The following is a 24142-nucleotide window of genomic DNA, read 5'->3' as shown; positions in this document are numbered from 1 at the left end:
TAATAACACCCAACATTCTATTCGCTTTCCTAGCCGCAGCAGCACACTGAGCAGAAGGTTTCAGCGTATCATCGACGACGACACCCAGATCCCTTTCTTGATCCGTAACTCCTAACGCGGAACCTTGCAAGACGTAGCTATAATTCGGGTTCCTCTTACCCACATGCATCACTTTGCACTTGTCAACATTGAACTTCATCTGCCACTTGCACGCCCATTCTCCCAGTCTCGCAAGGTCCTCCTGTAATCGTTCACATTCCTCCTGCGACTTGACGACCCTGAATAATTTTGTGTCATCGGCGAATTTAATTACCTCACTAGTTATTCCCATCTCTAGGTCATTTATAAATACATTAAAAAGCAACGGACCCAGCACAGACCCCTGCGGGACCCCACTAACTACCCTCCTCCACTGAGAATACTGAATATATGTAAACCGCTTTGAATGTAGTTGCAAAAACCTCAGAAAGGCGGTATATTAAGTCCCATTTCCCTAGTTGAGATTCTACATGGAATGTTGCTAGTGGAGGAGTAGCCTAGTGGGTAGTGCAGTGGAACACGGAATGTTGCTACTATTAGAGATTCTAGATGGAATGTTGCTACCATTTGAGGTTCTGTTGCTACTATTTCAGATTCTACATGGAATGTTGTTATTCCACTAGCAACATTCCATGTAGAAGCCTGCCCTTGCAGATCAGCAATGCGGCCATGCAGGCTTCTGTTTCTGTGAGTCTGATGTCCTGCACATACGTGCAGGACGTCAGACTCACAGAAACAGAAGCCTGCGCGGCCACATTGCTGATCTGCAAGGGCAGGCTACTACATGGAATGTTGCTAGTAGAGGAGTAGACTAGTGATTAGTGCAGCTGACTCTGATCCTGGGGAACTGGCTTTGATTCCCACTGCAGCTCCTTGTGACCCTGGGCAAGTCACTTAACCCTCCATTGTCCCAGGTACAAATAAGGACCTGTATATACTATGTAAACCGCTTTGAATGTAGTTGGAAAAAACACAGAAAGGCGGTATATAAGTCCCATTCCCTCTTACCACCCCCTGTTTAGTAGGCAGTGAGGACTCACGCGCTAACCAAGCGGTAATCGGGTAGCGCCCACCAGATACGCCTACTCCCCGCCCCCACAACTAGAAGATAATAAAAGTATTTTCTGGCACAGGAAACACTCCGCATGGCAAGCTCAGAACTACCGCCGGGCATCTGGGCGTGGTTGGCGGTAGTGCTGATTTCGGTAGCCCTACCACCGCTTAGTAAAAGTGCCCTTTGAGGCAGTGGTCCATTGTATTTGAAACACATATAAACTGCTTTAACTTAAAATCAGAAAAGTGATCCAGAAATTTAAAAAATACAGATATATATGTATATTTGAGAAAGTCAGAATCAAGGAATGATTTTTGTTAGGCAAATGCTTTATATACCTAGTGCTACTAGAAATTTAAGTGAACTGTGTATAAAACCTTTTAATAATTAGTGAAGTCTGTGAATGTATATATATATATATATGTATGTATATAAGGCCACAAAAAGATTTAGTGCACCGTCCTCTTCTAAAATATACATAGTTTACAAGCTACAAATATGTTTCCTCAAATGACGGTAAAGGAAAAAGGTCTGCTAAAAGCAGATGGATATTTACGTAAAAAGAATCCTTTACACCATATGTGCAGAGGCTTGAGAGGATGACAGGGTTAGACCTCCTAGGGTCCGAGAGTCAAAGAATTTCTGCTGTCCCCCACTGCTAAGCAAGTGTACACTTTCCACGGGGGGCAACATCTGCCGATCGGTCATGGTTCCACTCGGTGACGAGCCCAGGAAACTTGCTTGGGAAGAAGGGAGTTTCTCAGGACTTGCAGCCAGTTTGGGGGACGTGGAAAAGTTGTATCCGTACAAGGCACAGGGGCTGTGCAGTCGAAAAGCATTGTATGAGTTCTGGTGGTGCTGATTCGCGGCGAAAGCGTTGCCCGATGGCGAATGCATGATGTACTGCAGCTGCGGGGACATTCCTGGCACCTGCACAGATAATCCAGGCTGAGGTCCGTTGAAGGTGTTTCCGTCGGTCCTAGCCATAGACATATTTATGGTAGTGGTGCTGGCCACCCCAACGTAGGAAGGTGTCCTTGGGGGTGCATAGGTCTCCGCAGTGGGGTTTGTGAGCCTGTTATAAGTTTCAGCCAGGGACGTGCTGTACTGGTTAAGTGTTAAGCCTGGGCGAGCACACGCTGCATAGTCGGCTGGAGCAAAGTTACAGAGTTGATTGGCGCTTGGTCCGAGGTGGAAGGCAGGAGAAGAGCAGGGGGAACCAGGCAGGAGATGAGGGTGAGTGACGGGAACTCCATTCCCCGATCCTGGGAGTAACGAGGAGGACCCTACAGATCCTGAAAACGAAAATGGAAGATGACATTGAAATATATCAAAGCCGAAAAATGATATTCTGAACTTTAATTTCCTACTTTGTATTACAGATATATATAATTTATCAAAATAAGAGCTGAATTTTATAATGACCCATTTACAAAAATCTCAATTAAAACAGCTCTCTATTCTCATGTTGTTTTACTCAAGGGGTAATGGACTTACGGTATACTAAACACAGTCTAAGTGCACATACATAAATGTTCGTTCATCAGGTGCACTAACAAGCAATGTAAATGATCTTCAAATGAGCCAAGGCACTGTAGTATGCATGTACGTATTCCAGGCATGGGCCCCCACAGATTACACCATGGCCCCCTCTACATTTCACCCCCCTGCCGCCGCCCGCCCCACCCCGCCGCCACATCATCAGGTACCTTGTTTGCTGGCGGGGGTCCCCAATCCCCGCCAGCCGAAGAGTCTTCTTCAGCGCCGGTCGACTCCGGCGCCTTCGTTTTGTGATCATCTGTTTCTGACGCCTTACATCCCGCACCGTGCATGTAGCCCCGTGCAGGACATAAGGCATCAGAAACAGATGATCACACAACGAAGTCGCCGGACTCAACCGGCGCTGAAGAAGACTCTTCGACTGGCGGGGATTGGGAACCCCCACCAACAAACAAGGTACCTGATGAGGCGGGGGGGGGGGGGGGTTGCGGCGGCGGGGAGGGTTGCGGTTGCAGGGGGGGTCGGTGGCTAAACAGTGTCCCCCCCATCTCGGGCTCTGCCCCCCCCCCCTCCTGCCAAGGTTTGGCTACGCCCCTGACCTCATCTACAAACTTTATCGTAAGAACCTCAAATACACATTCCCAGTTTCTTCAGTTATAGGTCAGTCACCTTAAGTTAGTGGTTGGAACATTTTCTCATTTATACAAGTGAATTGTTAACATGGAATGCACTGCACAGCTGGAGGGTAATTTTATAACAGGGCACAAACTTTAACCCATTAGTGCCCAATGGACAAATCAATTTGTTAATAGGGCAGAAAGGCATCTATTTTTAGTCCATTTTATAAATACACATAACCGCCTGATATTTAAAACCATTTAACTGGCCAGGAATGGCTCCTGGCTGGATAAATGGCACTTAACCAGCTGTTCGGCGATATTCAGTGGGAGATCACCAGTTATCTCCTGCTGAATATTTCCGGTTAGTGCTTAGCAGATAACCAGTTATATCATGGAACAAAACCGACTCTCCGCTAATATTCAGCATAATGCCGGCTAAGGGGCCCTTTTACTAAGCCGCGAAGGTGTCTGCACACTCCCGACATGTGTCAATTTGGAATTACCGCATGGCCAGGATGGTAATTTCATTTTTTTATGCGCATCCACTACGCGCGTCGGAAAATAATTTTAGTTTCCGGCGCATGGGCGATAATCAGCATTGGAACGTGCATCGACCATTACTGCCAGGTTAACGCGTGAGACCTTACCACTAAGTGAATGGGTGGCGGTAAGGTCTCGGATCCAAAATGTTCATTTTCAGTCCCAAAAAAAGGCATTTTTTTACAGGCACGCTGCAAAATGGACCTGCGCACATCCAAAACGCGTCTATTTCCAGCACAGGCCACTTTTCAGTGCACCTTAGTAAAAGGACCCCTAGGTTTTGCGCCCAAAGTTGGCCACTGAAATAGCAGGGCAGTGGTGTAAGAAGGGGGGGGCGGTGGGGCAGTCCGTCGCGGGTGCATGCCGCTGGGGGGGGGGGGTGTTGACTCCGCTGGTTCCCTGCTCCCTCTGCCCCAGAACAGGTTACTTCCTGTTCCGGGGCAGAGAGCAGGGAACCCAGCAGAGCTGACACAGCTCCCAGCGACGTGCACTCAGTGGTGGATCGGCTCTCTCGCCCGCCCTTCGCTTCCTAATTCAAGTAAGAATGTTCTCTGGGGGGGGAAGGTGCGCTCCGGAGGGGGGAGGGTGCGCGCCAAGGGGGGGGCGCCGTGCTGCACCTGGGGGGGGGTGCACAGCGGCGACCCGCCCCGGGTGTCAGCCGCCCTCGCTATGGCACTGTAGCAGGGTTTGGCCAGTTTCAACTTAACCAGCCAGCATTGAATATCGACTTGCCTGGTTAAGATGAAACCTGCCAGGAAACACCCAGATCTTCAATGCTGGTCATTTGAAATGGCCCACATTGAATGTCCAGGCTCAGCGCCAATCGCGGGAGTCAGCCCGGCTAATTCCCACGGTCTGAGTATCGGGCCCAAAGGTGTGTACACGCTAAATTCTGTAAATGGCGCCCAAAGATGGTATTAATATGGAAATATTTTCTAGAGAAGGGAATATGGTAAAACTCGAGATCTTGCATCGAGGTTGTGAGGCGGTAGACTTAGGAGTAATGTCAGAAAATTCTTTTTCACGGAGAGGGTGATGGATGCTTGGAATGCTCTCCCGAGGGAGGTGGTGGAAAAAAAACTGTGGCGGAATTCAAAAAGGCATGGGATGAACATAGAGAGGGGCATAATCGAACGGGGTGCCCAACTTTTCATGAGGGCGTCCTCGCAAGTCGGCCCCGTAAAGGGGCGGGGCAACCCGTATTATCGAAACAAGATGGGCATCCATCTTTCGTTTCGATAATACGGTCGGGGACGCCCAAATCATGAAATTTAGGTCGACCTTAGAGATGGTCGTCCTTAGGTCATTTTTGAGATGGTCATCCCCGATTTTCGGCGATAATGGACACCGAGGATGCCCATCTCAAAAATGACCAAATCCAAGCCATTTGGTCATGGGAGGAGCCAGCATTCGTAGTGCAATGGTCCCCCTGACATGCCAGGACACCAACCGGGCACCCTAGGGGGCACTGCAGTAGACTTCAGAAAAAGGTCCCAGGTGCACAGCTCCCTTACCTTGGGTGCTGAGCCCCACAACCTCCCCCCCCCCCCCCACACACACACAAAACCCAAAACCCACAACTGTACACCACTACCATAGCCCTTAGGGATGAAGGGCGGCACCTAGACGTGGGTAGACTGGGTTTCTGGTTGGTTTTGGAGGGCTCACATTTACCACCACAAGTGAAACAGGTAAGGGGGATGGGCCTGGGTCCACCTGCCTGAAGTACACTGCACCCGCTACAACTGCTCCAGGTACCTGCATACTGCTGCGATGGACCTGAATATGGCATTTGAGGCTGGCAAAAAAGTATTTTTAAAGGTTGTTTTGAGGGTGGGAGGGGGTTAGTGGCCACTGGGGGAGTAAGGGGAGGTCATCCCCGATTCGCTCCGGTGGTCATCTGGTCAGTTTGGGCACCTTTTTGATGCTTGGTCGTGAAAAAAAATGGATCAAGTAAAGACGGCCAACTGTTCCATTATCGGCCGAGGACGGCCATCTCCTAAGTACACCCCAGTCCCACCTTCGCTACACTGCTGACACGCCCCCGTGAACTTTGGTCATCCCCGCGACGGAAAGCAGTTGAGGGCGCCCAAAATCGGCTTTCAATTATGGCAATTTGGGCGACCTTGCAAGAAGGACGCCCATCTCCCGATTTGTGTCGGAAGATGGGCACTCTTCTCTTTCGAAAATTCACCTGAGATCTCTAATTAGAAAAACAAAACTTAAAGGGTTGCATAGGTGTTTGCTTGCATGTCAAGTGGTGCTTAGTTGGCGACTCTGTCTGTATCAACTAAGGCCGGTGTTGGTCTGGTTTGTATGGTCTGAGTCCCACATATAGCAATCCGGTTTAGGATGGGCTGGAGAGAGGAAACTCCAGTAATTTGGAACTTGAGGACAGTGCCGGGCAGACTTTTACATTCTGTATCCCGCAAATGACAAGATGGATTCAGATAGGCTGAAGTGGGCTTTGATGGAAACTCCAGTAGTTGGAACATAAGGACAGAGCCAGGCAGACTTCTACAGTCTATGTCCCAGAAACACCAAAGAAATTCAACAATCAAGTATATAATATCACGTTCATTGTTGATTTAATCTTAGATAGTGAATGCGACTGTTGGGCAGACTGGATGGACCATTCAGGTCTTTATCTGCCGTTACTATGTAAAGGGTGCTCTGTGTGGAATGACCTTTATAGACTGTTAGCTCAGTGCACATTTCGTGCTTAACTTTAGGCACAAGAATTTAAATGCTTGCGCCCAACTGATTCGCTGTGCAAATCAAGGTCATCTATAAAATTGTGCCTGATTTCTGGGAATACCGCTGACCCACCCAAGCCCCTCCCATGGCCACGCCCCCTTTTGAGTTGTGCACTATGACATTTAGGAATACATGTCATACCATAGGACGTAACTCCTAATTACTGCTAATTAAAGTGCTTGTTAATGCCAATACTCGATTGTTGTCACCTAATCAGCTAATTAGTTTACATGCGGATTTGTCATGCACCCCAAAATTTGCACGCTCAACTTTGGGCAACCTATACAGAATCTGGTGGTATGTGTCTATATGGTAGATGCATGCAAATCTGTATTACACACTGTGTGAAATGGTGCTACCTTGTTTTGCCATCCCAGGAATGTCCTCAAATGTGAGCGTCCTCAGCGATGGTCTCCAAAATGCATATGACTCAACCAAAGCCTCCAAGCCCATCCTGAGCAAAAGACAAACAATACATCACAAATAGCCTGGTCCTCTGCACTTTATTTGAATTTGGCTCATGCTTTTGTTAATTGTAGCTCACTACAACTTATATTCAGGTACAGTAGGTCCAGGGGCGTAGCTACATGGGCCCCCTTAGATTTGGCCATGGACCCCCCTGCCGACGACCATCTCAACCCCCCTCCTGCCGCCAACCTGCCATCAACCCGCCGTCTACCTTTGCTGGCAGGGGACCCCAACCTCCGCCAGTCAAGGTCCTCTTCTTCCTGTGAAACGGCTTCGTTCAGTTTCTGAGTGACGTCCTGCACGTCACTCAGAAACTAAACTAAGCCATTTTGTGGGAAGAAGAGGACCTCGGCTGGTGGAGGTTGGGGTCCCCCGCCAGCAAAGGTAGGCGATGGTGGCAGCGGCGGGGGAGGGTTGGCGGCGGGAGGGGGGGGTCGAGAGGGTCGGCGGCGGGGGGGGTCAAAGTTGTTGTTGGTGGCTGGCAATGGCGCGTGGGGGTCAGCAATGGCGCGGGGGGGCTAAAATGTGCCCCCTCACCTTGGGCCCTGGACCCCCCTCCCGCCAAAATCTGGCTACACCCCTGAGTAGGTCTATCCCTTGCACTGGAGCAGAGCCACCGAGAGACAGAGCTGGGCCCTGGGCAGGCTCCCCCACTCAGACCCCCCCTTACCTTCCTGCATCTGCTCCTTCCTCGGTCTGTCACTCTTCTGCTCCTGTGTGCCGGGACTCGATATACCGCATTAACGCAATCACCCAGGTCTCGACGCACAGGAACAAGAGACAGACTGAGGGAAAGAACCTGGAAGCCTTGCCAGTGCCGGGCCACCCTTGGAGGCTGGGCCCAGGGAATCTTTCCCTCTTCTTGGTGGTCCTGCCCTGGAGGGTTCACAATCTCAGTTTATACCTGAGGCAACAGAGGGTTAAGTGACTTGCCTAAGGTCACTAGAAGCCACAGTGGGATTTGAACCAGGATTTACCTGGTTCCCACCTCAATGCAATAACCATTAGGTTACTCTTCTATTCTACACTTTACTCTCTATTGGGGCAATGTTATAACTGAATGTCTCGAGGGCGAGCGGGAAAAGCCTGCTGTATAACGGATCCTAAGCGCCTTGGTTCCATTATAGAATACAAGCATAACCTTCAGGCACCTGCACTTACACCAGTGGCAGCATAAGTGGAAGCCCCGCCTATGCCTTGCCCATGCTCCACCCCTGTGTACGCCGCCCTTGCAAATATACCATCTGTAAGCTAAGCAGGTAATTGCAGAATAGTCCTCAGCCAGCATACTGGCATATTCTAGAATTCTAAACATTTACAGGCGCAATGGACACATAGGGCCCGCGGGAAGCATAAGTACATAAGTATTGCTGTACTGGGACAGACCGAAGGTCCATCAAGGTCAGCATCCTGTTTCCAAAAGTGGCCAATCCAGGTCACAAGTACCTGGCAAGATCCCAGAACAGTACAATACATTTTATGCTGCTTAACCTAGAAATAGGCAGTGGATTTTCCCAAGTCCATTTTAATAATGGTCTATGGACTTTTCTTTTAGGAAGCTATCCAAACCTTTTTAAAACTCTGCTAAGCTAACTGCTTTTACCGCATTCTCTGGTAACGAATTTCAGAGTTTAATTACACATTGAGCGAAGAAATACTTTCTCCGATTCGTTTTAAATTTACTACTTTGTATCTTTGTTGCGTGCCCCCTAGACCTAGTATTTTTGGAAAGAGTAAACAAGAGATTCACATCTACCCGTTCCACTCCACTCAGTATTTTATATAGCTTGATCATATGTCCCCTCAGCCATCTTTTCTCCAAGCTGAAAAGCCCAAGCCATTATCGGTGATAAGCATTGAATATCTGGTCTTTTTTGGGCCTCTATAAACTTAACCAGCTAAGTTAATATTCAGTGCTGCCTGGTTAAGTTTATAGCAGCCAAACATAAGCCTGTTATTTCGTCGGCCCAATCCGGCTGCTTAACATGGCCAGCGAAACCCTGAATATTCATGGATAGTTTGTTATATCGCATGATATAAACAGCTAGCCCATGGGCGTAGACTGTGGGGGGCGAGGGGGGGCAATGCCCCCCCAAACGACGACGAGGCGCCGCTGCGCCAGTAGTTAAAAAAAAACAGCAAAACACATGCAGGCACGCGCTCCTCTCCATCCGCTTGGCTTCCCTGCCCTCTCTGTCTGCGTTCTGCCTTCCTCTGACGTCAGAGGAAGGCGGGACGCAGACAGAGAGGGCAGGGAAGCCAAGCGGACGGAGAGAAGCGTGTCCGTCTACCCCCCTCTCTTCCTCCCTCCCTCCCTCCGGTGCAGGCAGCAGTCTTTTTCAGCGTTCCTGGCAGCGGTAGCGATGTACACGCTGCCTTCGGCTCTGCCCCAAAGCCTTCTCTTCAAGTTCCTATTCCCGCATAGGTGGGAACAGGAACTTGAAGAGAAGGCTTCCGGGGCAGACCGAAGGCAGCGTGTACATCGCTACCACTGCCAGGAACGCTGAAAAAGCTGAAGAAGACTGTTGCCTGCGCCAGAGGGAGGGAGGAAGAGAGGGGGTAAACGGAGTCACAATCTTGGACCTCGCGGGGGGGGGGGCAGTAGAAGGAAGACGGATGGAACTGGGAGGGGTGGGGAGCAGAGGGAAGGAGCAGAAGATGGATGGGACGGAGGGATGGTGAGCAGAGGGAAGGAGCAAGAGATGGTTGGGACTGGGAGGGGTGGGGAGCAGAGGGAAGGACCAGGAGGTGGATTGGACTGGGAGGGGTGGGGAGCAGAGGGAAGCCTACTGGAAAGAAGACACTGCATAAAACAGAAGACACTGGGACCAAAGCGAATAGAAAAACTAAATGATCAGACAACAAAGGTAGATAAAAGTATTTTATTCAGAATTTATTAATTGAAATGTGTCAGCTTTTTGAAATGTGCATCTGTGATATTTTGCCTGTAAATTTCAATTCCTTCCTCCATATTAGCATATTCATTTGCATATGTATATATGCAAATGAATATGCTAATATGCTCCGCCCATTCTTTGCCCCCCCAAATGAAACAGTCAAACTACGCCTATGAGCTAGCCTCTATGTGCTGATTGTGAATATTCAGCGGAAGATAACTGGCTATCCCCCACTGAATATTCATAGATAGCCAGTTAAGTAGGGTTACCATTTTGTGTCCTCTGAAAAAGAGGACACATGTCACGCCCCCCTACCCCGCCCCGCCTCATGCCCCGCCCCTGCCACGCCCCCTTCAGGTCCGGGTTCCGCCCCTATTCCCCCCCCCCCCGTCACATAGTCCCCTCCCCCCATCACATACCCCCCCCCTCACTTACTGTCTAGCCCTGGTGGTCTAGTAGCGTCTTCTCTTCGGGGCAGGAAAGAGCCCCCTCTTTCCTGCCCGGAGCGCTGCCTGCCCTTGCCTGCTGCATCCTCCTCGGTATGGCTGGGGATTCAAAATGGCCACCGAGAGTTGAAGCGGCCTCGCGAGAGTTCAAATCTCGGCGGCCATTTTGAATCCCCAGCCAGACCGAGAAGGATGATAGACAGGGGAGGCAGCGCTCCGGGCAGGAAAGAGGGGGCTCTTTCCTGCCCCGAAGACGTCACTAGACCACCAGGGAACATGGTAAGGAAGGGGAGGGGAGGGGACGGGAGACCACGCGCCGATCGCCCGCCCACACGCCCACCGCACGCACGCGCCTGCCCGCACCCGCGCCCACGTTTGTCCAGAAATCCGGACAAACGTGGGCGGGGGCAAAATCCGCCGGACGCCCCGGACATGCCCTCAAAAAGAGGACATGTCCGGGGAAATCCGGACGTATGGTAACCCTACAGTTAAGGGGCCATTTAACTGGCCAGGTCCTGGCTGGTTTTATAGCGCTGAATGTCGGCCAGAAAAATGTTAGCTCCTAGTTTATAAAACTGCCCTTCACAGGCTTGTTTAAACAAAATAAAGAGAAGATGAAAATGAATTCTTTTTGAAAAGGAAGCAGTAATAACAGTGCTGCGATTCCGATACCACAGGACCCTCCAGCTGATGCAGGCCCAGTGCATGGCCATATTCATTAAAATGGCTCCAGTTTGTGGAAGTGTCAGAATTTTACTGAGGGCTCATGCATTTCATTGAACTAAGAAAAATATAAGAACACAGAGACTATTTTACTTGTAGATGGTGTTGAGGACAGTCACACAGACTGTATTATATTATAAGATATGAACTTTTTTGCTGGGGGCTTCCCCAAAACCAGCATTAGTGCTTTTTTCCTTCCAATTTTCTTTTCCTCCAGCAATCTCCTGGTTTCAAATGATTCTGTTAAGTATACTTTTACTAGGTATGTTATTTCCTTTTCTTTGTGTTGATGTTATGTGTTATTGTCTTGGGCCCCATGTATTTATTTTATGTAGCCTTGCACTAATTGTATGTTAACTGCCTTTTGCAGCTATCAAGAGGTGGAATATAAAGTTTTAATAAATAAAATGAGGGTTCTGGGTTACCTTTGCATGGCTGCTTTGTACCTTATCATACTGGTATTCCTGTTCAGTTTACTCAGGACTAGCATTCACAGCCCCTGAGGGAATGGAGCTCCAGTCATTGTGCAACAGTGACACCTAGAGGCCGTATTCAGGGCCCACAACGAGCTCTGGTGAGAGGCCCTTAGCTGAAGGCTGTGATTGACCTGAGTTAGGTGGCTATAACTTAGTAGTAGGGGGAGGGGTGTATAGCTGCAAATGAAGGGATATCGTGACATAGACCTACTGGTGGTCTGTTCTTTCAGAGTTGGAAATTCATTTTCTCCTTACTCCCCTGAGAGAAAAAAGAAGCAGGAAGAAAGCCACCAGGTAGGAAAAACTAGGGTTACCATATTTTGTCCCCCAAAAAGGAGGACACATGCCCCGCCCTCACCACACACACACCACGCCCCCTTTCACACCCAACCCAACCCCTTTCACACCTCACCCCGCCCCCTTTCACGCCCTCGCTCCGCCCCCTGTCACATTTTCCCCTCCCCCTGTCACACACCCCGTCACTCCCCCTCCCCGTCACCCCCCTCACCTTACCTTACTACTGCCCTGGTGGTCTAATGACCTCGTCGGGGCAGGAAAGAGCCCCCTCTTTCCTGCCCGGAGCGCTGCCCTGCATGCATCCTTCCTGTTCCTGATCTCGATTCAAAATGGCCGCCGAGAGTTGAAGTCTCGCGAGGTCACTTCAACTCTCGGTGGCCATTTTGAATTGGCGCCGAGATCAGGAACAGGAAGGATGCATGCAGAGCAGCGCTCCGGGCAGGAAAGAGGCGGTAGAGCACTAGACCACCAGGGCAGTAGTAAGTAAGGGGAGGGGAGGCTAGCAATCTGCCTGTTTGTCCGGATTTCTGGACAAACGGGCAGATTGGCAAAACCCGCCCGGTTGCCCGGACATGGCCTCAAAAAGAGGACATATCCGGGTAAATCCAGACATTTGGTAACCCTAGGAAAAACAAACCTGCCAGATGTGTAGTAAAGGGCTAAAAATTAAAATGCTTAGTACATCTGGTTCTGAGTTACTGGACAGTGGATGATTAACTTAGGACAATTCTTTCCTTTACAGATATCAGTGGACAGCGGGGACATTTCATTCCAAAATGGTGTCTTACTCTTAAAACAATATACTCAAAGTTTGCATTCTATTGCCGTTACCTTAACCAACAAAGGACCACTTTAGGTATAGATAAATAGTAAGAAAATCAGTTTAATTAAATGTGAGAGACTTCTTAGAGCTACTGAGGCTGATATTCAGACTGTGGGAGTTAGCCCAGTCAGAACTATCGATGCCGGGCTGTTTCTGGTGACCGGCGTTGACCATCCGTTTTATTTTTAGCTGGCTTGAACATATTCAGGCTTAGCCAAAAACCGGCCAAAGATATCCAACCTATTCATGCAGCCAAATATGTTAGTTGAATATTTTTACTGCTGTAATTGCCTATCACTCATGTTTGATCTATTCATACTGTACACCGCGCCTTGAATGAATTCCTTCAAAAAGGCGGTAAATAAATCCTAATAAATAAATAAAATATAGCCACTAAAGTGGGACTGAAAATTGGCGGATAGCTGGTTATGTCAGCCGATATAACTGGCTATCCGCTAGCCTCTAACCGGCAATATTCAGTGGGAGATAGCCGGCTATCTCCCCCTGAATATTGCCGGATAGCTGGTTATGGGGCATTTAACCGGCCAGGTTTGAATATTGAGGGGACTATGCCTAGGGCAGTGGCGTAGGAAGGGGGGGGCGATGGGGCGGTCTGGGGGGGTCTGGTGCACGCACTGGGGGGATGTCGGCGCCACTGGTTACCTGCTCTCTCTGCCCCGGAACAGGTTACTTCCTGTTCCGGGGCAGAGAAAGCAGGGAACCAACGGAGCCGACGCAGCTCCCAGAGACGACTTGCACTCGGCGGGGCGGAGCGCCAGCGGTAAAGATGCACTCCGGGGGGGGGGTTGCGCGCACCGAGGAGGGGTGTGCCGTGCTGCACCCGGGGGGGGGGGTGCGCAGCGGCGACCCGCCCCGGTTGTCAGCCGGCCTCGCTACGCCGCTGGCCTAGGGAAAATATATGTGATGGAGCCTGGATGCCAAAGCCTTCACTGCCCATTCATCAGTGGTCCTGATAGGAGGAAATGTTTTTTCACTCAACGAATAGTTAAGCTCTGGAATTCTTTGCCGGAGGATGCAGTAAGAGCGGTTAAAAAAAGGTTTGGACAAATTCCTGGAGGAAAAGTCCATGCTATTGAGACAGACATGGGAAGCAACTGCTTGTCCTGGGATTTGTAGTATGCTGTGTTGCTAGAATTTGGGTTTCTGCCAGGGACTTGTGACCTGGCTTGGCCACTGTTGGAAGCAGGACATAGGGGTTAAATGGACCAAGGATGTGACCCAGTATGGCTGTTCTTATGTTCTTACATTACTTCCAGAAAAGAATACCTGCTGGTCATAGTTGCAGAAAGGATATACAAACAGCACTTCCTTGCTACAGGTGATGCATATACATAACATTTGGGGTGTGATTGGGAGGGGGGGGGGGTAATTCTATAACAAAAAGGTGCCAGCGTTTAGGTGCCTAGAATGCACACAAAAGACCAAAAACACCAGTGTCTTAATGCAATGGTGTGTACTTTGAAGGTGGGATACGCATGAGTTGGAATCACAGTAGAATATGGACAGAGCGCATAGTTATAAATAGGAAACTGGCCTCCCTCTTAGCCAGTGGCGTTCCTAGCTTGGATTGCACCCGGGGCGGATCGCCGATGTGCCCCCCCCTGGGTGCAGCGTGCCCCCCCTGTGAAATTGCACCTCCCCCCCCGGCGAAATGACCCCCCAGGTGCACGCCGCTGGGGGGGGGGTGCCACGGCGCGCGCCTGCGGGCTCTGACTTCGCTAACTTCCCTTGTTCGCTGCAGCTCCCTCTGCCCCGGAACAGGAAGTAACCTGTTCCGGGGCAGAGGGAGCTGCAGCGAACGACCGAAGTTAGCGAAGTCGGAGCCCACAGGCGCGCGCCGCGGCACCCCCCAGCGGTGTGCACCCGGGGCGGACCGCCCCCACTGCCGCCCCTTCGTACGCCACTGCTCTTAGCCATCTGTCTCCTCTTCAATCAGACCACAACTCTGCTGCGCGACTCATTTTCCGCCTTAGTCACTATACTCACATTAGCCCCTCCTCAAGTCACTTCACTGGCTCCCTATCCGTTTCCGTATTCAATTCAAACTTCTCTTACTGACCTATAAGTGCATTCACTCTACCGCTCCCCAGTATCTCTCCACTCTTGTCTCTCCCTAAGCCCCCCCCCCCTCGGGTACTCCGTTCTGTAGACAAATCTCTCGTCTGTCCCCTTCTCCTCTACTGCTAATTCCAGACTCCGTTCCTTTTACCTTGGTGCACCTCACGCCTGGAATAGACTTCCCGAGCCTGTACGTCTAGCCCACTCTTTGGCCGTTTTCAAGTCCAAACTTAAAGCCCACCTCTTTACCGCTGCTTTTGACTCCTAACCCTCACTTGCCCTGTCCTTTTATCCTCACCTCTTTATTCCCTTACCCTTAATTGTTCTGTCTGTCTGCCTGTCTTATCTAGATTGTAAGCTCTTTGAGCAGGGACTGTCTTTTTTGTGTATGGTGTACAGCGCTGCTTATGCCTTGTAGCGCTATAGAAATGATAAGTAGTAGTAGTAGGATTCTGGGTTCTGTGACAGCTTCAGGTACTATGGATGTTCATGGTATTATATATTTTTTTATTAATTTCTTATATACCACCTGAAAGCTATTGAAGCAGTGTACAGTCAACATGGGCCCTGTGGTTTTCAGCTCACTGCTCTAACCAATAGGCTACTCCTCTGTATGGATATCTATGTGTCCATTTCATATCACGCAGAAAATCAAAACAGTGGGTATTCATATCTTATGAAAATGAAAATCAAATGAGTTCTGGAAGAAATGACCTCATATGGCCAGCACAATGGTTGTAGTGCCAACGGGCAAGCGAGTCTTTACACATATAAGCCCTGCTATAATCACAGGTCAAAAACTCCCATGTAAATAAATATACATTATTTTAAAAATTATATTTAAATAGCATTTTATTACGAACTGTGTAATACTGCTCACAAATTCAGTTGTACTATGAAAGTCTTTAAAACTATGTCCTTTATAAAATGTAAGACTAGCACCATCAGTAATATACTGACATGTGGAGGGGCATAATCGAACGGGGACGACCATCTCTAAGGGCGCCCATCTCTAAGGACGTCCCGGCGAAGGGGCGGGAAAACCCGTATTATCGAAACAAGATGGGCATCCATCTTTCGTTTCCATAATACGGTCGGGGATGCCCAAATCTCAACATTTAGGTCGACCTTAGCGATGGTCGACCTTAGAGATGGTCGTCCCCGGTTTTCGGCGATAATGGAAACCGAGGACGCCCATCTCAAAAACGACCAAATCCAAGGCATTTGGTCGTGGAAGGAGCCAGCATTCATAGTGCACTGGTCCCCCTGACATGCCAGGACACCAACCGGGCACCCTAGGGGGCACTGCAGTGGACTTCATAAATTGCTCCCAAGTACATAGCTCCCTTACCTTGTGTGCTGAGCCCCCCAAACCCCACTATCCACAACTGTACACCACTACCATAGCCCTGGCGGGTGAAGGGTACAGTGGGTTTGTGGTGGGTTTTGGAGGGCTCACATTTACCACCACAAGTGTAACAGGTGGGGGGGGGGATGGGCCTGGGTCCACCTGCCTGAAGTGCACTGCACCCACTAAAACTGCTCCAGGGACCTGCATACTGCTGTGATGGACCTGAGTATGGCATAGAGGCTGGCACAAAATATTTTTAAAGATGTTTTTTGAGGGTGGGAGGGGGTTAGTGACCACTGGGGGAGTAAGGGGAGGTGATCCCCGATTCTCTCCGGTGGTCATTTGGTCAGTTCGGGCACCTTTTTTGTGGCTTGGTCGTATGAAAAACAGGACCAGGTAAAGTCGTCCAAGTGCTCGTCAAGGACGCCCTTCTTTTTTCCATTATGGGTCGAGGACGCCCATGTGTTAGGCACGCCCAAGTCCCGCCTTCGCTATGCCTTCGACACCCCCCTCCCGTGAACTTTGGTCGTCCCTGCGACGGAAAGCAGTTGGGGACGCCCAAAATCGGCTTTCAATTATGCCGATTTGGGCGACCCTGTGAGAAGGACACCCATCTTCCGATTTGTGTCGAAAGATGGGAATCCTTCTCTTTCGAAAATTACAAGAGGACCTTACGAGACTGGGAGACTGGGCGGCTAAATGGCAGATGATGTTTAATGTGAGCAAGTGCAAGGTGATGCATGTGGGAAAAAAGAACCCGAATTATAGCTACGTCATGCAAGGTTCCACGTTAGGAGTTACAGACCAAGAAAGGGATCTGGGTGTCGTCGTCGATAATACACTGAAACCTGCTCAGTGTGCTGCTGCGGCTAGGAAAGCGAATAGAATGTTGGGTATTATTAGGAAAGGTATGGAAAACAGGTGTGAGGATGTTATAATGCCGTTGTATCGCTCCATGGTGCGACCGCACCTTGAGTATTGTGTTCAATTCTGGTCGCCGCATCTCAAGAAAGATATAGTAGAATTGGAAAAGGTGCAGCGAAGGGCGACTAAAATGATAGAAGGGATGGGACAACTTCTCTATGAAGAAAGACTAAGGAGGCTAGGGCTATTCAGCTTGGAGAAGAGACGGCTGAGGGGAGACATGATAGAGGTATATAAAATAATGAGTGGAGTGGAACAGGTGGATGTGAAGCGTCTGTTCACGCTTTCCAAAAATACTAGGACTAGGGGGCATGCGATTAAACTACAGTGTAGTAAATTTAAAACAAATCTGAGAAATTTTTCTTCACCCGTGTAATTAAACTCTGGAATTCATTGCCGGAAAATGTGGTGAAGGCGGTTAGCTTAGCAGAGTTTAAAAAGGGGTTGGACGGTTTCCTAAAGGACAAGTCCATAAACCGCTACTAAACGGACTTGGAAAAATCCCAAATCCCAGGAATAACATGTATAGAATGTTTGTACATTTGGGAAGCATGCCAGGTGCCCTTGGCCTGGATTGGCCGCTGTCGTGGACAAGATGCTGGGCTCGATGGACCCTTGGTCTTTTCCCAGTATGGCATTACTTATGTACTTATGTCATCTGCTTTGACTCATCTACTCGATAAGGTGATATAGGAAGCTTTAATGAACTATAAATTATAACTATAAACTAAGTACCACTGAAGCAAAGCCAGCAGTTTCTTTACTGAAGATCTTTGATCCCAATGAATGCTGAAATTTACAAGAGTACCAACAGAAATTACAGACATGCTCATGAATACACACTTTGCACGCACTCTGTTTGCCATACTGTTTCCATACATACTAATCAGCCATTAATAAGCTGATTGAAACACATTGGGAAAAATTATTTCAGAATATACCTGTTGCGTCCAGAATCTCTAAATCCTTTGGCAAATGGATTCCTATCGATCTTTAGTCGCGTGATCTGTAAGAGGAGATGCAGAGTTGCATTAGAACTTTTTAAAAATGCAGATCAAATACTAGAATCCACTAGAAACACTTGCTCATCATGCCTCTAATTTCATTTTATTTTATGTATGTTTTTTGTTTTGTGATTATTAATGTTAATTGTTTATGTTTGTAAGTTGTAACCCACTTAGATTTTTAGATAATGTGGACTATGAATTTTAGAAATAAATGCAATTCTTCCAATGCCACTGATGCCATCTACAGTATACCCACAGAATTTACAGTAAGTGGACACAAAGTTATATTAGGGGCCCTTTCACTAAGCCATGTAAGCATCTACGCACGCCCAACTCACACCAAAATGGAGTTACCACCCAGCTACCACATGGCCCTTGCAATGATGTCATTTCTGGCGCACGTCTGATACACCCGTCTGAAAATAGTTTTTTATTTCAGACGCGCGTATCAGATGGAGCGCCAAGTGGCGCTTGACTCGCGTAGGCCATTACCGCCCAGTTACTGCATGAGACTTTACCGCTAGGTCAACAGCTGGCGGTAAGGTCTCAGACCCAAAACGGACGCGTGCCAATTTTGATTCTGCCGCACGTCCGTTTGCAGGCGTGCTGAAAAACGGATCAGCGCGCGCCCAAAACACGCGCCTACACTACTGCGTGCCGTTTTTTCAGCGCACCTTTGCTAAAAGGACCCCTTAATTCTTAAAGTAAGATGATTAGTAGGATATAAACATGGACTTCCTCACTGATCCGGTAAGATTTGAAGTCATTGTGAAAAAATGTTGAAATGCAATATAAAAGTATCACTTTCCTTATGTTTTATAACCACATGTTGACTTTACAGTTCTGTGTGTTTAAAAAGAAAATAACCAATGGTGATTGAGCTTAATGCACTAATATTATGTTATATTACACGATTCTTGTATTCTGTAATTACCATTGCTAGATCTATGCAGATCACATGGCAAGGCAGCAGGAACAATTTCCCAGAATTAACAATCCTATTTGATTACATAATTATAATTACAAGTATTTTACAAATAAGTAAAATCAGCTGGCAGCACCGGTGGTTGGGAGGCGGGGCAAGTACTGGGAAGACTTCTACGGTCTATGCCCCGAAAATGGCAAGGATAAATCAAGGTCAGGTATACACATATAAAGTAGCACATATGAGTTTATCGTGTTGGGCAGACTGGAATGGACCGTACAGGTCTTTATCTGCCGTCATCTACTTTTTTACTATGTTACTGTGTCATTTTTGATGGGAAAAAATTATCCCAGACTGCTTAGTTAATAACGACGGAATACTTCTATTCAGGTTCTTTGGTTGATGAAAACCTCAAACACAGATACCATTTAACAACAAATTCAAAAGAAAAATTAAATTGTATACTTGAAAAGAAACAATACAAACTATAAACCAGGCCTGCTGGTGGGTGAAGCAGCAACTCAGATGATGATGGAAGAAGGAATATCCCTCCAGTGATGCAGCTGGCCACGACTGACCATCTGAAGTGATGCAGATTGTCCTTCTGAAAACATATGGAAACTTATCTCCTTCACTTCTGTACTGAAAATGATGGCAATAGGGAATGCTGGTGACAGCCACTCCCACCAATTCCTATCCTCCAAGTGGGAACCACCTTCTGAAAGGGGTGGAGCCAGATGGCCAATTTTGGGTGGGCCTGAGGCTGAGGTGGGTGGGCATGGAATTCGTTGTCATCTCCCCTTCCTGGCTCCACTCTCCACCCGTTTTCTAAAATATTACATACCTGAGCTGGCGGGGATTCCCAAACCCTCCTCTTTGGCCAGCCAGCGCTCTTCCAAACAGCAGCTGTGGCGCTTGCCTCAGGCTGATGGTTCCGCCAGTAAGCCATGCATGCTCAGTGCTTGTACACGCACGAACACTGAGCATGTGCAGCAGGGCCAATGTCAGCGTCAGCTCGAGGCAAGTGCTGCTGTCTGCTGTTTGGAAGAGCGCTGGCTGCCCATGGAGGAGGAAATCTTCAGCTGGCAAGGTTTAGGGATCCCAGCCAGCCACAGCAACAGTGCCAGTATTTTGAGTAGGCCTGAGACCAAGTTGGGTGGGCCTCAGCCCACCCAGGCCCGCCTGTAGCTACACCACTGCCTTCTGATTTCCTTGCTGCAGACTTTTCAAGACTATTGTTCTCTGCAACCTGAGGGTACAAGAGGCTATTTCCCAAGACCAGTGTTTCTTAACCCACTCCTTCGCCCACATCCAGACAAGTCAGGCTTGTTTTCAGGTTTTCCACAGCAGGCTCAATATTCAAAAATTTGTCAGGAGTTAGCCAGACACATCTTGCTGTTTTCATTTTCTCAGCTTCTGACTAGCTCAGTATTGGTCAGACAAACTTTAGTCTGCACAAAACTTAACTAGACAAGAAGGGGTAACCCTGGGGTATTGGCATAGCATGGTTAATCCTTAGCTGGTCAGTTCAGCTAACTTTAGACTGGATATTCATCCCAAACATTCCCAGCCAAATATCCTGATGGAATGGATTAGACAGAGGTGTCTGGTTCACTTACCCACGCATAGATGACTGTATATTGGCTTCTATATGAATATGCCCAATTTAATTGAATAATGAGCCAATTAGTACAGATAATTGGGAGCAATCAGTGCTAATTAGCATTAATTTAAAATTCCACATGTGCGCCTAGATCCACAAGTAAATATTACACATGGCTCCAAAAAGGGGGCACAACAATGGAAAGGACATGGGCAGACCTTGGGCATCCCATAATTTATCCATATTGTTATATACAATAAGGAGGATCTTAGATGTGGGGATTTACTCCGAGGTCGCACCTAAACGTAGTCATGGTTTCCGGCCTATCTTTGAGCACTATTTAAAGAACAGCGCTAAGTGCTACTTTTTTCAGCGCTGATTTTTAGGTGCCATTTACTGAATTTACCGTGTCGCAACTCAGTTCAACACGCATCATGCCTGCTGTGTGCATCACCAGCGTGTGCATTAGCGTGAATTTAAGCATCATTTGTTTTTACGTATTAGTGTGAAATTGTTGAAATTTGCATGTGGAAAACTGTGTTGTCAAGTTATCGGTGAGACTAGAACAATGATGTCGGTCAGAAGTGCATTTAAATAGCCAGGAAAGTGCCTCCTTAGGTTTTGAGAGAATTGCACGCACAACTTAACTGATTAACGATCAGCACCAATAATTTGTATTTAATGACCAATTAGCAGCACTAATTGGCTTTAATTAGAATTTACGCACAAAACTTTCTAGGCATATTCTATAACATGGTGCACATAAATTCTAATGTGCTCAGCTGAAAAGGGCGTGACTCTGCTGCGCGACTCATTTTCCGCCAAAGTCGCTATGCTCACATTAGCCCTCTCCTCAAGTCACTTCACTGGCTCCCTATCCATTTCCGCATTCAATTCAAACTTCTCCTATTGACCTATAAGTGCATTCACTCTGCTGCTCCCCAGTACCTCTCCACTCTTGTCTCTCCCTACGCCCCCCCTTGGATACTCCGCACTGTAGATAAATCTCTCTTGTCTGTCCCCTTCTCCTCTACTGCTAATTCCAGACTCTGTTTTTTTTATCTCGCTGTACCTCACGCTTGGAATAAACTTTCCGAGCTTGTACGTCTAGCCCCGTCTTTGGCCGTTTTCAAATCCAAGCTAAAAGCCCACCTCTTTGACACTGCTTTTGACTCCTAACCTCTACTCACTTGCCCTGTACCCCACCTCTTTAATTCCCTTTAATTCTCTTTTATTCTTAGTTGTTCTGTTTACCTGTCTTTTTAAGATTGTGAGCTCTTTGAGCAAGGACTGTCTTTTCATGTATGGTGTACAGCGCTACGTATGCCTTGTAGCGCTATAGAAGTGATAAGTAGTAATAGCAAGTAGTAGACCATGAGAGTGGAAAGGGTGGGTCACAGGCATTTCAAACAACTATATGCGCTATTAGAGAATAAACCTGATCTGCGCCTAAGTTAGGTGCAGCTATTTAGGTCCGGTTTTAGGTGGCCTAAATGGGTGCACCTAAATTTTAGTCGCAAGGATGGCCGCTAAGTATATTCTATAAACTACGCCTAACTTTAGGTGTAGTTTATAGAATTGTGCTAAGCATACGGTTTTTCGGTGCCGATTTTTAAGGCGTCATTTATAGAATTTGACCCTAATTCCCCTTCCAGATCTTCTCCCACATCAAGGCTGTACAGAGAAGTTAGTCCACAGTTACTCCAGTCAGGAGTAAGTGCTGACAGAAATTATTTTCCGAAATATATGCATGCATTGCCATGAATATTTTAATGGATCACCCAAACCACACCCAAGCAGATATATGTGGTAGAATTTAAAAATCATAAGAACATAAGAGTAGCCATACTAGGTCAGACCAATGGTCCATCTAGCCCAGTATCCTGTTTACCAAACAGTGGCCAAGCAAGGTCACAAGTGCCTGGCAGAAACCCAAATCGTGGCAACACTCCATACTACAAATCCCAGGACAAGCAGTTGCTTCCCATGTCTGTCTCAATAGCAGACTATGGACTTTTCCTCCAAGAATTTGTCCAAATCTTTTTCAATCCCAAATATGCTAACCGCTGTTACCACCTCCTCTGGCAAAGAGTTCCAGAGCTTAACTATTCGTTGAGTGAAAAAATATTTTCTCCTATTTGTTTTAAAAGTATTTCCATGTAACTTCCTCAAGTGTCCCTTAGTCTTTGGCCTTTTGGAATGAGTAAAAAATCGAGTTAATTCTACTCGTTCTACACCACCAAGCTGAAGGGCCCTAACCTCTTTAGCCTTTCCTCATATGAGAAGAGTTCCATCCCCTTTATCATTTTGGTTGCTCTTCGAAGAACACAAGAAGAGCAGTCTCCACACATCAAAGCACAGCAACAAATAGTGAAGATGGCCAACAAGGTCTTCGAAAAGGTCTTTTATTAGCAACAACTCACATAACATACAAAGAAGAACACATTTCCACTCAAGAAATCTTTTTGGCTCGACTCTGCTATTTTGGTCATCTCCACTATCTGTTACCCAGCATTTTAAAATCACCACTTGTATGTAGATGATGATTTAAATATGTAAAGTAGCTTTTTACTTCCCCTACCTCCCAAAGGATTCCCCTCCCCCTCATGGCTGTACCTTAATTCCATGATGGTCTAGGGGGCACTGAGCAGGAGTGAACCCCAGTCACTCCTACTCAGTGGCGTAGCTATGTGGGGCCACGGGGGTCTGGGCTCCCGTAAATTTGGCCCTGGACCCCCTGCCGACTATCCTCTCGACACCCCCCCTGCCACCAACCCTCCCCTGCTGCCGCTGTTGCCGTGGGCTACCTTTGCTGGCGGAGGTCCTCAACCCCCGCCAGCCGAGGTCCTCTTCTTCCGGTACAACGTCAGACTCACAGAAACAGAACGAAGCCTTGCGCCGGAAGAAGAGGACTTCGGCTGGCGGGGATTGGGGGTCCCCCGCCAGCAAAGGGCGGCGGAGGAGGGTTGACGGCGGGAGGGGGAGTCAAGGGGGTCGTTGGCAGGGGGGGGGTCAAAGTTGTTGATGGTGGCGGCGGCAGTGGCGGGGGGTCGGCAATGGTGGGGGGGGTCAGCGGCGCAAGGGGGGGCTAAAATGTGCCCCCTCCCGCCGAAGTCTGGCTACGACCCTGCTCCTATCCTTCCAGCACCATCCCAAAAGGGTACAAGACTACTGCTAGGAGCACCATTGCGTGGGATATCGTACATCATGCCTATCACATCCAACAGCACCTTTGTAGACTCTTAGGTTAGGTGCCTAGTGCTGAAAATGAGCTGATGAACTCACTCGATGATCCCATTTTCTAATTGGGTGATAGTGTTTGCAGTACCTGATTTTACCATTGATAATTATCCATGCTAAGAATTAAGATGTTCTGAGTCAAAGACAAATGTATATATAAAGAACTGTTAAAAGCAGCCATTCTATCCTGTCTCTCATCAATGGCATTGCTTTCATAATAAAATGACATTGCAAATAAACAGCGGCATAGCAAGGGCGGGGTGGTAGGGGTGATCCGCCCTGGGTGCACGCCGCTGGAGGGGTGCAGAGAGCAGCTGCACACCTGTCGGCTCCGCTGTTTCCCTGCTCCCTCTGCCCTGGAACAGGTTACTTC

The 24142-nt window shown here is 48.2% G+C and overlaps 1 protein-coding gene across 1 annotated transcript in view; it reads right to left on the bottom strand.

Annotated features, from left to right (window-relative positions):
- Positions 1-1663: 1663 nt before the first annotated feature.
- LOC115459612 (T-box transcription factor TBX18-like) overlaps positions 1664-24142 on the bottom strand; it is a gene marked incomplete at its 5' end in the record, with an annotated part of 43211 nt that continues 20732 nt past the window's right edge. Inside the window, 3 exons of the mRNA XM_030189421.1 lie at positions 1664-2388; positions 6870-6964; positions 17936-18000. Of these exons, the coding sequence (XP_030045281.1) occupies positions 1664-2388; positions 6870-6964; positions 17936-18000 (885 nt within the window). The remainder of the gene's footprint in view (positions 2389-6869; positions 6965-17935; positions 18001-24142) is intronic.

This window comes from Microcaecilia unicolor, unplaced genomic scaffold (assembly GCF_901765095.1).
Source record: "Microcaecilia unicolor unplaced genomic scaffold, aMicUni1.1, whole genome shotgun sequence".
Lineage (NCBI taxonomy): Eukaryota > Metazoa > Chordata > Amphibia > Gymnophiona > Siphonopidae > Microcaecilia > Microcaecilia unicolor.
This window is presented reverse-complemented; position numbering and strand designations above follow the sequence as displayed.